This window comes from Plectropomus leopardus, chromosome 9, assembly GCF_026936395.1.
Source record: "Plectropomus leopardus strain MGB_pleo_1.0 chromosome 9, ASM2693639v1, whole genome shotgun sequence".
In the NCBI taxonomy this organism is placed as follows: Eukaryota; Metazoa; Chordata; class Actinopteri; order Perciformes; family Serranidae; genus Plectropomus; species Plectropomus leopardus.
The window spans coordinates 27145948-27162319 of NC_142184.1; the positions used below are offsets into that span (position 1 = coordinate 27145948).

At 41.1% G+C, this 16372-nt stretch overlaps 1 protein-coding gene across 1 annotated transcript; it reads right to left on the bottom strand.

The window, feature by feature from the left end:
• Window positions 1-205: 205 nt before the first annotated feature.
• Window positions 206-15164, bottom strand: rhoab (ras homolog gene family, member Ab). The gene is made up of 5 exons (XM_042491029.2): window positions 15013-15164; window positions 6700-6857; window positions 5070-5190; window positions 3710-3840; window positions 206-3122 (listed from the first exon to the last, which is right to left on the bottom strand). The coding sequence occupies exons 2-5, from the start codon at window positions 6853-6855 to the stop codon at window positions 2949-2951; spliced, it is 582 nt and encodes a 193-aa protein (XP_042346963.1). The 5' UTR covers window positions 6856-6857; window positions 15013-15164; the 3' UTR covers window positions 206-2948.
• Window positions 15165-16372: the final 1208 nt, after the last annotated feature.

Sequence of the window (16372 nt, forward strand, 5' to 3'; positions counted from 1 at the left end):
TCCTCCCTAAACTGTTTCCTAATAACATTTAGCCTAGTTTATGTGCTTATGTGCAACTTGTGTCCACATTTAATCTGTAGACATGAATAAAACCGCCAGCTGATGAAAGAACTGATCCATCAGTCCATTCATACTTCATGTATATTGATTGAACTTAAGAGCTCTTTACAATCCTCCCCTGAGACCACAATGAATAGGAGCTGGGTGTTATAGAAAGTAATTTATTACACAAACCAAAGCTAGTTTACAAATACAGTTTCCAGTCCTGTGCGTGTGTGTATAGTCTAGTATGAACAAACCCACATTTTATATTTACAGACTTTGCATACAGCTTGGTTTTCCTGTTCCTTTGTTTACGTCACTACATCAGCATCCAAAAAAAATCAGGATTTTAAAATACAATAAAAAGTAGAAATAAAATTGATTTGTACATAATAAGGAGACTTACATCGTTTTTTCCTTTTTGTCTTTTCAGCTGAGTTTGTGCTCAAAACAATGAACAGAAAAAGAGCCGGCGATGCTCTAGACAGGCAGCCGAGAGGCCAGCCTTTCTCCTGACTGCCTAACAACAGCATTTGGCAGGGATGATTGACGGGTTGTTACAACCAATTGTAAATCATCAGAAAAATTCAGGTAAAGCACAAAAGAAGAATAAAACTAAAGCGACGACACATAAGCAGTCCCATAGTCTTCCACCTCCTATTTTAAATACTGATAGACAACATATTTAGGATTTCTTTTAAGCAGGAAATAAAGTATAAAAACAACAACACAAGACCCAAGTTTCTGGAACAGACTCCTCCCTGTAGGCCAGGAAGAAGAACAGGAGGGTTCAACACTGTAGAGAGAGCCCGAATCTGCCAGGAAAATGCACAGAAGAGTCAAGGAAGGATGGTGGCCGATAATTCCCAAATATGACAGGGGACTCTTTAAAAGTTTTTGAATGGAAAGACCTCTACAATATATGAAAAATTCCCAACATACAGCAGTCATTCTCTCTCTGCTAATTAATGAAGCATGTTTTACCCCAAATCTATCCGGCTGCCCAACCGGACAATTCTGGCATTTCCTTGCACAGTATTCTGGATTTAAAAGGTCATATCATGTGTGTCATGTTTGTCTTTCACCTGTTAAAGCAGATGGCAGGTCCCAACAGTTAACCAGTAAAAGACAGACATGTTTATGGCGGATAACATGGTTTATCTCAGGCACCTTGTTTTCCTCAAACATGAACTAGCTCTGTTATTGTACATTTGACCTTTACACATGTCTACACAGACAAAATGAATAGTCGTTCATCCCAAATAAGGAGATCAGTGGTGTGCATGTAAACACGATACTCTCCTCTCCTTGTTCTTTGTCCCGGTCTAAAACCAGGGGAAGATGAGCACCAGCAGTCAGCTATGTGGAACAGGAAGTGATGGGAGCTGAGCCGTGGCGGCGTTTTGCTCAGGTTGTTCTATGTAGGGCAGGAAGCTACCTTTGTCATCCAGTGGGGCCATGATTCACCCGCCACTTCCACTGATGCAGTCCCAACGTCTAATGTTTACCCTCAGCACCCAAAGTAGACAAACCAACCTCAGTAAAGATTCACCAGCATGTGGGAGCTTTTAATTATCAGCCGAGACGCTGAGGGGGTCATAGCGCTGCTCCTATGGACGTTAGTAAACAACGTGCTGTCCTCTACAACGCTGCTATGGTAACATGTCCAATATTTAAAGCAGCAACTGGAATGCAGGTGGTGATGAGAGCCATTACAAATTGTAAAATTACAAGCCGTTTCACTTTTAAAACCAGCACTTTCTTTCAATTCAAACTGCAAATAACAGCACTATTAGACCATCTCAGAGTGCGGCTGCATGTGTTTGTCACTGCGCGTCTGTGAGTGCGGGATTAGCCACAGTGGGAGACTAAATGGCACTGAGCGGGACATGTGAGCATGTGGCTCCGTGCCACTCTGATAACACGACACACTAAGCCCGGAGCACCTGACAGCGCGTCGCTACTTGTTTAACACTGTGGATACAACAAGCCAATCAACTTTTAAATGCCTTATTTTACACAAGAAATATGTTTGTTTTTTTTTTTTGTTCTTAAAATGCACTGCAAGCTAATCAAACTCATAACTGTTTAAAGCACCATTTTTGAGGAGCACTTGATTAATAGCTTACTGGTGATTTGTCTACTTTTGGGGCTGTTTAAACAACCTGCCCAGGTAACTACAGCATGTAACATGAAGGCTTAATGTGCAAGGCTTTGAAAATGGCAAGTTTGGCTCTGGTTTGGTGTATGCAGATTCATTCTTTCCATCCCTACACCTGTCCAACTCCACACCGCCTTGCCCTAACACCCAGGTATTAACACCTGGGGATAAACAGTCCACTGGTGGCCGTTCACAGTGGTACTCATTTACTGTGCTGTCTGTTTGCCCCCATCCACCTGTTAAGTCATCCAGGCAGGAAACTAAACTTTTTTTTTTGTTGTCCACACTGAAAGCAGTCTGGAACATCCCATAATTCACCAGCAACGTTTTCAATTTTATTCAAGCTAGATTGTTTCAGAGAGGGCCAGGATCTCGCAACGATCTTCATCAGTGTAAGTGGCTTGTTGAAAAGAATAAATGTACCATCCCTTGGCTGGTGGCTGGTGTTAATTTCCCATCTCGATGGTAAACAGGTAAAGAGCCCAATGGTTTACAGCGGTAGTCACCCCCCCACCCCCACCCCCTACATCCACCCACCCACCAATCCATCTCCATGAAAGATTCCCAAACCAAAGTCCCAGGTAAATTCAGTCCAACAAACAGCCATTTTACAGCGGTAGTCATGTACTGCACTCGTCTCCTCCCCTCCCTCCCTCTCCCGTCTAGTATACCCTCCGTCCCTCCCGAGCCCTAGCCCCTGGGTACAGTAGCCCAAGGTGAAAACAGTCCAAATATGTCGGCCATTTTACAGCACTACACATTTACTGCTCTTCTTTCCACGGCGGGCCTGCAGCGCCGCCCTGGTGGCCATCTCGAACACCTCCCGCACGCCGTCCTTGGTCTTAGCGGAGCACTCCATGTAACCAGATGCTCCAATCCGGCCGGCCATTTCCCGGCCGTCCTCTGACTTCACCGGCTCCTATTGATGGAGAGACAACAAAGAATTTGGTTTAGGAAGATATTCACTGTAGCCCAGAATATCCGCAAGTCGAGAAAATACTAGCTAATAAAGCTAGCGCCTGTAAACAGGGTTTTCAACCACTTTCATGGACAAAATTTCAAAACTTTTCCATATTTTTTCATAGACCAACTTTGTTTCTTTTCTTGCCCCACTTGCTGGCATTTTTCAAACATATTAGATTCAAACTCTTTTCAAACATAATTTCAGCTAGCTGGCAAACATGTAGGGAGAGGTGAACGCGTGGATAAAATAAAGAAACGTATGTGATGGTAAATAAAACATATCACAGCAATGTTACCTCAACAGCAACAGAAAATACATTTACCATTAAATCACATTACATGGACACTACCCACAGAAAAGCACTGTAACTTTACACACACACCAAATTCCATGGCTTTTTCAAAAACTTTCAATGATCTTATTACTAATTCACTACTTTTGTTTTAGGCCTGAACATGTGTTTGTAAATAGCAGTTTACAAATAGTAGCAATAATAGTTCATAAATAGCTATTTGAGCTGGACAAAAGAGGAATTGACGTACCTGCTTCATCTTGGCCAACTCTCGGCGTGTGTGCTCATCGTTGCGCAGGTCTTTCTTGTTGCCTACCAGGATGATGGGAACGTTGGGACAGAAGTGTTTGACCTCTGGGGTCCACTTCTCTGGAATGTTTTCTGTGAAGGAAAAATATCCAGAGAAGAAAGGACAAGATCAGTGATCACATATTTTATTTTGTGTGTGTGTGCATGCCTGTGGTGATTTTGATTGTCAAACTTAAATTCACTGCAGAGCCAATTATAATAGACTTGATTAATCTATTTTTTTCAGCTGAGGAATAAACTCTCTAGCAAGAAAGGCTATCACAGCTCAATAAAAGAAAAAGTGACAGAACTATAATCGCATTTTTGCATATTTTCTCGTTCTATGTGTACTGCGCTAAGCCCATTCTTGTCCTGTGAAAGTGGAGAGGTTTTATTCTTTTAAGCCTCTATGTGTCTGTGTCACTTAAAAAACAGGAAATGCTAATAACTGCCTAAGGAATCCCACCAACTTATAGGAAATGCCAGTACCATTTCCTTTTGCTACAATTGAAAACCCACACTGAAAAGCAGACAATGGAAACCTTGCATAAAAGCTATTTGGTGGCGCAGTAATTAGCCTTATCTTAAATTAGTTAACAGAGTTAAATCACAGGATGCAAGCATTTTGATTAGACCAACATTTACAAAGTAATTTAATTTAAAATGTGAGTCACTGCAAAGATAATTCTGCCTCTGACGATGAGAAAAAAAAGACACAGCCTCCATATCTTAACAGAGCATTAAGCGTTGAGAAAAAAAAGAAAAAAAGGTTAACTTGGTCAGCAAAAACACCGCTTTAAACAGAGATGTAAAGTCTGAAAAATTGTCTTGTAGAACAATATGAAAATACAATCTTTAGTACAATGTGCCTTTGTTTTATTACAATAGTAACCTCCCCTTCTTTTAACCGTGCTTAATTCATGTCCAGCACTTTAATTATCTGCAGCTTTTATCGCCTTATTTTATGCATATCCATTTCCATATGATCACAGAAGTGCTGCTCATAATCACTGTGACAGAGAAGGCATGACTTGTTGTTTTACAGCATGTGGCTGCATGCCATTGCATGACAAATGATTAGTCTCAGTGTGTGTGTGTGCAAATGTAAGCAGCCCCCACCCCACCCCACCCCCCCACCCTGAGTGGTACGAAGAGTCACAACAGGATAAGCACACATCTACAGACTCCAGAAATAACTTAATATGAAAATGGAAAGATGTGGGGTGTGTGTGTGTGTGTGTGTGCGCAAAGGAAAGACGGAGATGTGGTGCTTAGCGTCATGCATGAATGTGTGTAGGTTTGTGTGTGTGGTTTGCACTCACCCAAGCTGTCAGGGCTGTCTATGGAGAAGCACATGAGGATGACGTCAGTGTCTGGATAGGAGAGAGGTCTCAGCCTGTCATAGTCCTCCTGACCCGCAGTATCCCAGAGAGCCAGCTCCACCTAACACACACACGCACATTCAGGGCAGACAGAATGACAAAGGAACATGGCGAAAAGGGGAACAAGAAAGAGAAGAGGAAGAACAAAAGGGAGGCAGAGAAGTTAATACACCAAGTCCATCGTGATCAGCACAACTTTCAAGGTGAAGCCGGCAAATAAATGAGATAATAAACAAGGGCTACAACGGACCTCGCCCTGACTCGGGACTGTGATAACTTTTTATAGCTCCAAGTTGGAATTATTTTCTTTTTTAACGAGAAGAAAAATAGTGGATCAAAAGAATTACAAAAATATGAGAAGGAAATTAGCGTCTTTGTCTTGTTGGTTAAATGTTCTATAAAATGGTCTTTTAAGTGTCAAACTGGCAAAAGAAAAACACAACATGTACACCAACTCTGTATTTGTTCTTGATACACACCATAGCACATGGCTCTTAACCCCAACTGCACAAAATGTGACAGCGACATAAAATCTTCCCCGAGTGAGCAGACTACAAAGCCACATCAGGAATGAAAACCAGATCTCGACATTTGGACAAGTGGGACACTTGACAAGATGTGGCCAAGGAGTGTCCTTCTGAGCAGCACAGAGGGTTAGAAATCAAACAGTCAATAAAGACTCGATGTCCCAGAATCCCATTAACCCAAAATGAGGTCAGGACGTTTGGGTTTATGAGTGATGAGTTGGGCCGGGTGCTGCGGTTATCCAGAGTGGCACACGAACAGTACATCATGAACCTGGGAGTCACCAGGGTTGTCTCTCTAGAGTAGAATATATTCTTCTAATTTCAGAGTATTAAACACAGTCCTAACTCTACAATGTGCTGCTTTTTGGGGGGTTCAATCAGTGCATCTATTTGTATTCACATACGACATGTGGGCACTGCTAGAAAATCAAATCAATGACAAGACCCTTGTTTAGTGTGAGTTAGCACAACAACTGACTAGATTTCAGATAAAACAGTTTCACACCTTAAAGACAACCAAGAAACACCTACAAATATTTTGACAAATTAACCCGAAGGCCTGTGACTAAGCCCAAACAAAGCAGTCTGAAGAAACAGACCAGACTTAGCAGATGACTGCTGCAATGTGAGGGAAGATGTGAAAATGGAACAGTGCAGTTTTATCAACACTCTCTTGGCCCTGAAGGTAGAATTAAAGCGTTGAGCATGATTAAGCACCCAGGGAACAAAATGAGCCCTGATACCAGCACAACTACTGCAGAGACTAAAATATTCAGGGATGAGTTGTGACAGTTATAAAACTCCAGTTGATTACTCAATAGTTGGTGCAAAACCTGTGTTAATTTGTTGATTTAAGTAAAATATTCATCTTAGATCATCATATCATCATCACACAGTCGTGGAATGGCATTTGTTCACCGAGCAAAGCAGTCACTTAAACAAGAATGTGTCTCAGGTTTGGATCTACCCCGAAGCACCACTCTGACAGGACTATTTATGGACAGAGTAATGGTTGTGACAGAGAATCACTGCAGTTGTCTCACCTGCTTGCTATCCACCTCTATGTCAGCGACGTAGTTCTCAAACACGGTGGGGACGTAGACTTCAGGAAACTGGTCCTTGCTGAAGACAATCAGAAGGCAGGTCTTCCCACAAGCTCCATCCCCCACTATCACCAGCTTCTTACGGATGGCTGCCATCCCTGGAGGAAGACACGAAGGAGGAGGAGGTGGTAGAGGTTATGATCAAGGAGCCACAGGAAAAGCGTGACATTAAGTAGAATCAGAAGTGCAAATGTAAGAACATACCTAATGCTAATTAAAAATATTAAACATATTTGTGATCACTTGGGGAAAGGCACATCTAACTATCCTGTGTACATATGACAGGATCTGTCAAACAGTCCATTTCATGCATTAAGACAAGTGAAAACATGAAGATGCCGTGCAACATACATGGTATGAAAGCAAATCTATGTGAGGAGTAGTGTTGAAAAGTGCAGGTGCACCATGCAACACTGTACTTGACACATTTAACCACAGAGCTGGAAAAAAAGTGGCTCTCAACCTGAGTCTCTCAGGGGGTTGTGAGATGATTAATAGAACCTGAAAAAAATCTAAGACAGAAATGTAATGGTCTTCATATTTGTGATTAATGCATTTTCCTTGAAATACAAAAGGCTCCCAAACCTTGAGGCTTATTTAATATTGCACAAGTGGCCTGACAAAGGCAAAAATCATTTCATATTTGAAGGCTTGTTAGCCAAAAAAAGAAGAGGACAGTATGTGTAGATGGAAACCTGAAATCACAAAAACATACAGCAGGTTAGCTGCATATTAAGCTTAAGACCGACTGGTGGCAGTGACAGTTGTATGTAGCTTGATACAAATTGCATATCCAGTTCGTTAGGATGGAATTGTTGTCCCGTTTCATCCAATAAATCAATTCTATTATCAACTGTCTGATCATGATTTATGATTAAGCTTCCCAATATAAGGATAAAGTATAATGGGGTATGGTGCTGTGTTAAAATTGCACCACGCTCCCCAAATTTTTGTGCGTGTCCCTGCACTGCAGGTACATACCTGTGTCAACATAAAGGTGTCATTACGGCGCAGTGAAAAAAGAGCTGCTGTGAGTTCCAAGGAAGTTAATTTTAACTGAGCTTCCAGTAATTCATGACAGTAGAGACCCAACAGACTTGTCAGTGTGTGTGTGTGTGTGTGTGTGTGTGTGTGTGTGTGTGTGTGCTCGTGTGTGTGTGTGTGTGTGTGTGTGTGTATGAGAGAACACGCTTGCCCAACCAAGTTAGGGGAAGTTGGGGCAAATGAGTGTTATGTAGTCTCGTGTCATTGGCTGAGAGAGGCTTGGATCACTCCATATTGGGAAATGTCATTCTACAGAAACTCACAAACACAGGAACTAGATTAAAATGTTGTGGATTTTCTTTTAAAATCCTCCGAATTATTAAATTCTTGCCGATGTATAATAACCAGAATTATAGTCACATCTTGCCAACAACAGACTCTGATCTGACCATGAAACAGGAAACAGTAATTTCCCTTCATACTTGAACAGGAATTGTGTCCAAAAGGCACTTTATTCACTAGGTACACATCAAACGCACCTCGTTTGTCATGGTTGTACTGCCGCAGAGACAACTTTCACACTAACACAGTACATGTACTGTGTAGGTACTAACTGCACAAGGACAACTGGACCCCACGTAGAGAGGGTAATAAATCATATCCCCAATGAGTTATTTCCTCCTTTATCTGAAAAGGTGCAGCACTTTGCAGTGTCAATCATGTTTCCCTACCCTGCTATCTCCATCACAGTGAGTCAGCAGGAGGTGTGATGGGGAACTAGCTCCCAAACACCTCTCCTGTTCTTTCTGAATCCATCAGCTGTGCTTCAGTTTGATCTGCAGCATTACAGGGGCTGTAACATGGCACGAACAGAGCCTGGTTAGTGGTTCAATCCCTGCATCACTTTCACCCCTTTTGATCGGAGACATGGGACACCAGGGGTTTAATTGTTGGCATATTGCTGTTAAATAAAATAAGAAGACTGTACTGTTAAAATTTGTTTAAATATTGCATAGGCCTTGCATAAGAAGATAGTCTATGGCCCCAAACAGTCTGTCTTCCTTCCCCTTGAGTTTTTCGTTGTTTGATTTTTTTTGTCCATGCAGCAGTTTGTATGCAACTGGCATTTTCAGCTTCTGTAAACTGTGCTGCGTACATTTTCTTCAGCTTCTGTCTGTGCATTCAAAAACCAGACTTCTTTCAAACTGTCGTAACATGTTTCCACATAGGACACCTGCTTTGTTCCATAGGGCACACTAGTTACATTCACATAAAAAGTTTTAGTAAATTTAAGTTTGACAACTTAATGAGTTGATTAAAATACAGACAAAAGCACTCGTCCCTCTTGCCAATTATTGCTCCCTAATAATTTCAATTTCACAGCCTTTTTTTGCCCTCAGTCCCATTAGTTTCTGACCCCTGAATTGCACCAAAGCATGGTGAGGTGCTGAAAGCACTCTATAAATGGTAGATGAATACTCTAAGTAGGACAGCAGTGTCAAAAAAGATTAGACCATTCACTTCATGACTTGAGGAAAAAGGAAAAGACAAAAATGGGGGCAGCTGTAGCCTCGAGGTGGGTGTATGGTCAATGCTTGAAACGTACGACCAGCGGGTACACCGGGTAAGTAACAATGGCCCTCGTTTCAACAGAGACTGCCTAGGTGCCTAAAAGAAAGTCATCATCAAGTCACCAATTATTTCTTACCAGACAACTGGAGTCTTAACACTAGTAATACAATGCAGCTTCTATCAATGTCACTATCAGTCTATTAACTTCCAAGTTAGTATGCAAACCTCTTCCTTACGAAAACAAGATGCAGAACATATTGCAGGGGCATAAAGACAGACAAAACACAAAAGGAAGGGCACAGTGTGCACAAAAAAGGCAACACAACAGGAAAATCTCCATTAGCGGTGGAGACTGTTGTGTCTGAGCTCTGAATTGCCTGAACTTTTGTTTGAAAAGACCAGGGTAACATACAATAGCACAGCATATACTCTGATGGAAATGTTATTGTAGTATAATATTGACAAAAACTGAGGGGGTCATCGGGCAGTAGCTCCCTAACTAAGCAAACTGAGCCAGGATATTCTCACTCTGATTCATTGCTCATGAGTAGACAACAGACTAACTACAACCATTTGACTTTTACATCAAGCCGTGGTACTACATAATTATAACTTCAATAATGGAAGCGCAGTGTTCACAAGTACCCCTTAAATATCAGCAATACTAAAAGCTTTGTTCATGATTTCAATTTTATGTTTTTGATTAGAAAAATTGGTAAGACTACAAAGGGGGTAACCTAATTTTTAAAAATATGTTTCTAATGACAACTGTGCTGGTCTATTATTAGTCTTGCTCAGCTGTTGTGCACAGGAAGTTCTAAAAAAAATATGTGCTGGTCAATCTTGTTGTGGTGTCCCTGCCTTTAACCAGTATAAATAAATAAATAAAAGAAACAGTATGGCTTGAGGCAGTTTTAGAAGGGTTTTCTTTTAAATTACAACTCATACGATATGCATGAATTTTGTGTGATATAAAGCCAAAGCTGTCTATTTATGTGCTCACACTGTGCAGTCTCATACAAAGTAAGTGTTTACACTCTGCATGCAAAAAAGAAAATAAAATGGCCAGGTGGCCCCTGTGTGAACAGCTGAAGCTATTGACAGTTATCAATAAAGATTTGATTCAGGGCTCTGAGGAATGCAGGTTTGCTTGCTCGTGGAGGTCTGTTACATTATACCAGTACTGATCATGATAGCACATTATTTCCAATTTTTCTCTCTTTAAATCAGTTGTAATAGGAGGATGAAACATCAAAGAGGCACGTATGCTGTCTTCTGGCATCTGACAGTTGGTTGGGAGCAGTTGATAGGACCACACTGGTCGTTGCTCCTGCCATTTACAGCAAACAACGCCCGATATGGGCCAACAGTAAAACTAGTTGTGTCACACCGAAACTGGGTCAGAAACGGACTCAAATGCTGAGTGCGTGATATGCCCAGCTTTGCCTTACTAACATGGTTTCTTTTGTTCTATTGCTTTAAATTGGCTTTCAAAAAAAGGAAGAGAAAAAAAAGGAAAAAGACAATTCCGAGATTTTCTTTAGTGGCCACATCACCCAGTCCTCTGCCTGCCCAATATAAGCTGAATATGTAAATTACTGACTCAGCGCTGAACGTGCCTGCAAGCTTCAAGTTTCTGAGAGACCAGAGAAAGCCTGCCATATTTAGTGCAGGACAAAAGGTAAAACAAACGTCTGGATGAAAATCGGTTGGATTCAGCTAGTTTTTGACGCATGAAATAAACCTGGGTGACAATCTATCCTTTTTCTTAAATCCAGCTGTCTTCCAATGAAAGACAACTCACAACTGGAATCATGAGCTCCATGGCATCAACAAACAGAGTGTGAAAGTACCAACAACCGCACACACCATCATCTAGAGCTGTTGCTAACATGTTAGTCATATCTGCCAAACAGCCAGCCCAGAAACAGACTTGTCAAGCAACGAAGCAGTGGATGTGTGAACCTGTGGAAATGATGTAACACCAATTAAGATACAGCCTGCAGACAACCACATTTTAGCTGATGTCCAAACTGTTTTATTCACATGTATAGCATGTGAATAAGTTCCCTCTGGTAAGTAGTGATGGGCCTTTATTGTGAAAGGTAAGAATTGAAGTAGTACAGCTAATGCCCTGTTGTTGACAATGTGGGAGGCTGAGTTTGCCATTTGAGGTGTTTAACTACAGAGCGGCAGTGTTAATGTCTAACATATTTATCCTTCACAAATATGCACTCAATACTAGCTAGCGGCTGACTGGCAGCATTGATAGTTTAGCAGAGGAGCGGATGTCCTGTACAGTTAAGTGCTGCAGAACTAGTAGCACTCGTGACGGCCACGTTTCTCCGCGCCTGCACAGGTGTGTACGTGACAGACCGGTTAGGTGCAGTAGAGCCTTGCACCGACATAAAACACTACAACTGGGCAGAGACTTTCAGCGTAGTCAGACCCTGTTTATTTACACCATGGAAAGAAAGGTTTGGTTATGCGGTCTGTGCTGATAGTCAAAGTAACAAAAATTGAGTGCATCAGGTATAATCCTGTTAGGTAATAAGGACCAGGCTACATGTTCAAATCTCTGCCCCCACCTGCATGTGAGACCATGAGATTTAATCAGGAGACAGACAAACATTGGATAATGACAGAGATGGGGATGACCCCAACAGGACCAAATGAACAGAGCAGGATAGACACAGAGAGGGCATCGGGGAACACTGGTGTCATAAACACAGTCAATGAAAGTAGAATGCTGACAACTGGCAGCCGGGTTAAGCCGTCTTGTCAATTTTGTGATTCACTTGACTTTTTCAACAGGAATATTTGATTCATGCTACACACACATACACACAAGAGCCAGCACTGATTGTGCTCCTTTTGAAAAACTATTCCTGCATTAATTTAACAAAGCAGCTCATCCAACTCTCCTTAGCTACTTAAAAAATAAGTCACATAATGCATCAAAGACAATATTTGATAGGTCTTGTTTTAAAATCTAGTCTCCCCCTTTGGGGTGGTTAAGCATTCAGTAAGCTGTCATCCAATCAAACTAAAACAGATCATTTTTTTGACAGCAGGCCTGCCAGTCAAACCCACTCATGTGTCCACACCGTTTTATCAAACATAAAACTATTCTGTGGCTTTTTTCGCTGAAGAATAAAGTGTTAAGTGAAACACTTTTCATCCTGCATTGTTTCCTTGTATGACACAGCTTTATCTGTATTATTAAACTGTTTACTGTGTGCTTGATGATTCATCAGCCTGTCCTTTAGAAAACCCCACACAGGCAACAGTTGCATCAAAAGGCCTGTGTGTGTTTAGGCCAGGAAGTACCCCACGCAATCTTCAGCGTGGAAAATTAGCCCCGGCTTAGTGATGGCTAACTGACTGCTGGCTGATGAATATTTCAGTTTCTGACAGAAACTTGGCGGGTGTTTATCTTCTGCCACTTGACATGCATTTCAGTGGGCGGTGAAAATTTAAATTAATCCATTACTGCGAACCGGAAATAATTATTTTTACCACTGTGTACACTTTGCAGCACGCATATAAAAGAACACAACAATTTGCCTAACCTACATGATGAAGATGACAGCTGCAACATGTGTGTTCTCAAGAACATGTCAGGGATCCTGAATTTAAAAGTCAACAAGATCAATCACATTTTTAATCGAACCATTGAATCTTCTGACTTAAGGACAAATTGCCAATAAGATTCAAACCACCTGAGTAATCATCAATGCCATTTTCAATGCCTCAATAAACAGATCCTTGTTAATAAGCACAATCATTTCAAAATGTACACTCCAATCCTTATAATCAAACCAAAACTTAATAGCTTTACAATTAGACCATTAAGACTATAATGAACAGCTGCTGCACGGGAAAAAGTGTTAATACAAATCGCTGATAAACATTTAAAATGACCCATTTTGAAAAAAGAGGGACACAACTAATTGCATTTTCAAGAGGATTAGCAGATGCTCATTTTTACAAATGGATAAAAAAAAAAATCACACCACATCTTCGGCACAAAGAAAACTGATGTGCAGTATATATAATGGAAAGAATGCTTGCATTTTTTTACCAAGATTTATAAATTGACAATTTAGTGAAATTGATATCAGTCAGTCACAATAATCTTCCTCCTTGACAGTAGATGAGAGGATATGATGTTAGTTAACAGCTTCAAGGGTGAGAGCGTGTAAACCTGCAGTAAACGCTGCCTCGCTCCCTCCCCTGCCTCAGGTGCTGCAAAAGGAACTGTGGTGTCTTCTGGCGAACCAGATGCAATTCTAGAGACGTTTCCACATTTGGCAGGAATAATAAAACAAGTGATTAACTGAAATGAATTGCAAAAGAATTTTACTGAATCCCCATCCAAAAATATTACATTTGAACATTTTTTTTTAAATCAAAGTCTGCTTTCAAAAAGTCTTTACTCAAATCCATGTGTGGATGTCATATGTCTTGACACTATATGTTATTAAATACTGTCAAAGATTTTACATACTGTTGTATAAGTGGAGAAATACCTTTCACTTTGCTTCACAGATAATTAATAACATTTTTCTCAATGTTTGTCAGGGTAGTACTAACAATAAATGCATCTGCCAGCTTGAATATCATGAACACTACTGCCTCTTCTCCCCAAGACCATTTTACATGTCTCTAGCTTTTCTTTACTACTGTATAAAAACGACAGCTCACACCCAGAGGATTGTTATGTCAATAACCGTGGTCAATTAGAATATGGTAATATATAATTTTATGAGTATCACCCAGTTCTAAGTGATCAAATATTTACACCTACATGGCTCCCAGCCATCATAGCCAAGGCACAGACAAAGTTGTGTTACTTGCCCGTGAGAGCTCCCAGTGTTTAGTCAAACATTGTTTTTAAAACCAGCAGCTAGCCACTGGGTGGGTCACCAGAAAGATGGCGTCATCACAGAGGCAACAGATGGCTAGTGTGTCCGCAGTGGAAGAATGGGTGGGTGGCCCCGATCCAAACTAAACACCAAAACTCACATATATTACACATATGACTTCTCAGGGTCGGATATTGCTCATGACAAAACCTTGCAAGAGAAAAACGTATAACTTAAAATCCCCTATTGTATAGTGAATATGGTCACTGATATGTTCTGAAGCCAATGAAATGCGAAAATACGGGTTGGGTGTTGAATGCAAGTACACTGGTTGTTCCTCAGTGTTTGGAAAATTAACATTAACATTTAAATCTCACTACAGTCATTCAAGAAGTGACGCTGAGCCGTTGGGAAGCCGCTCGGTCAGCCGGGGCAAGTCAGGAAAAGAGACTCATTGTTTGGCTACCGTTGGATCGCCAATCTAGGCCAGCCTTTAAGGATCAATTTAAAAACATCACTCAAGTTTTCGCAGTTTAACGAAAGCCCTCGGTAAAGTCTGACTGAGGTATTTTGGCTACATGAGCTCCTACACTCAGAATACAGCAGTTTTCTCCCGAGAACAAGTGTGTGGCAAGTGCGGAAGCGGCACTGAAATTGAGGTCGGTTAGGGGAAAAGCTACCGTTAGCTAACCTCGCTAGCTTGTAGCGTTGCTAGCACGGCCTCTCAAAGCTCCGGACAACTTTTAAAATACCCCGGTCCGCTTTTAAACTCGACAATACGAGATAGAGAGCACTTCGTAATGATGTGGTATTACAGAAAGTAGTTTACCTGCAGTTTATGTGCCTAGCAGTCGTATTTTTCAGTGTTTGCTGGGGCAGAGTTGCCTTTCCGACCAGTCGAGTCGCTCGCTGCTTCCTCCGTCTCAATCTGATACAATGAATTACTTCACGGGAGCGCGCCGCTAGGGTTTGTAGTTTGTAGCTGGGGGGAGGGGTGACGGGCACGAGCCTGAGAGCCACACCTGCGCGGGCACGTGCTGCACGAGCACTCGGAGCAGAGTTACCGGCTCGTCAGCTGTACGGAGAGGTTACGTTGAGCCCTAAACACTATTTTCAGATTTGACTTTTTCGTTACTCTTGAAACCTGAGCAAATTGGTTTGATTTTTTTCAAAAACATGGGGAGACGGCATACATAACTTAATTTCAAACACATAATTAAGATTATTATGAATATTGTGCTCTGGACATTTTCCCGTATTTTTTAAAAATATATATAATAATTCTACCCTTTTTTAAGGCTTATTTTCAGGCAACTTTCTTTATCACCTTTTATTAATTTGGGGACATTGTTTGCCAAGTTTAGCCTTTCCCCCATGTTTTTGTAAAAAATCAAACCAATTTGCTCAGTTTTCAAAGGGTTAACGGCAGATAATTCTGTTTTCAGTATACCAAGACAGAGCTTTGCAATGCTAAGGTTTTATGATTACAGGCAATTAAAATATTTGTGTACTTTTACAACTGGGGCCTATATGATTCATTGCTTCCATATAACTTTAGCACCACTGGTGTTTTGCAGGAGGCTGGGTCCCATGATAAACACTTTATCTAGTTTCCGGCTAAATTCTCATTTAATGGGCACTCCTGGTGCAACACAAAATAATTGTCGGGGTTATGTCTTCACGGAGGGACAGATAGCTTTAAATCAATTGTGTTATTTCTCTAATCAGAGTTAACTGAGCCCATTACATCTTTGCCGACACTGCAGCTGTAACTCTCTCTCACTGTAAATGTCTGAGCCAGGACTGTTCAAGTCTGTGCTTACTGCGCCACCTGGCGGACAGTTTAGGAAAAGAAACAAATTCAAAGAGAAAGAGGGCAAATATTGTAACATATTAAAGGAATACTTCACCCACTAAAGTAACCATTTGTAAATCAATTGGGGGAAAAAAGGTTTGGTAGTTTTTTTTCCCCATGCCTCCCAAAAACACCCATTATTACAGTGGCTTTGAAGAGTGTTGGTAAGTCTCACTTTCAGTTCAGTTTTAAATAGTCAGGTTTTGGTGAAAATGCACGTGTTCATGTTTTGGGGGAGTACTGAGCATACAACTGGATAAGTGAGGCCTGCGTTATATATTTCACCATTTGTGTGAGTTTGTAAATGGATGTTTTGGTATATAGTTTTTCAGTT

Coding starts and splice junctions, on each gene's coding strand:
- rhoab (XM_042491029.2), bottom strand. CDS start 6,855: ATGGCAGCCATCCGTAAGAAGCTGGTGATAGTGGGGGATGGAGCTTGT. Junction 5,191..6,699: donor TAGAGGTGGATAGCAAGCAG/GTGAGACAACTG, acceptor TGTGTGTGTTAG/GTGGAGCTGGCTCTCTGGGA. Junction 3,841..5,069: donor AGACAGCCCTGACAGCTTGG/GTGAGTGCAAAC, acceptor TTTCCTTCACAG/AAAACATTCCAGAGAAGTGG.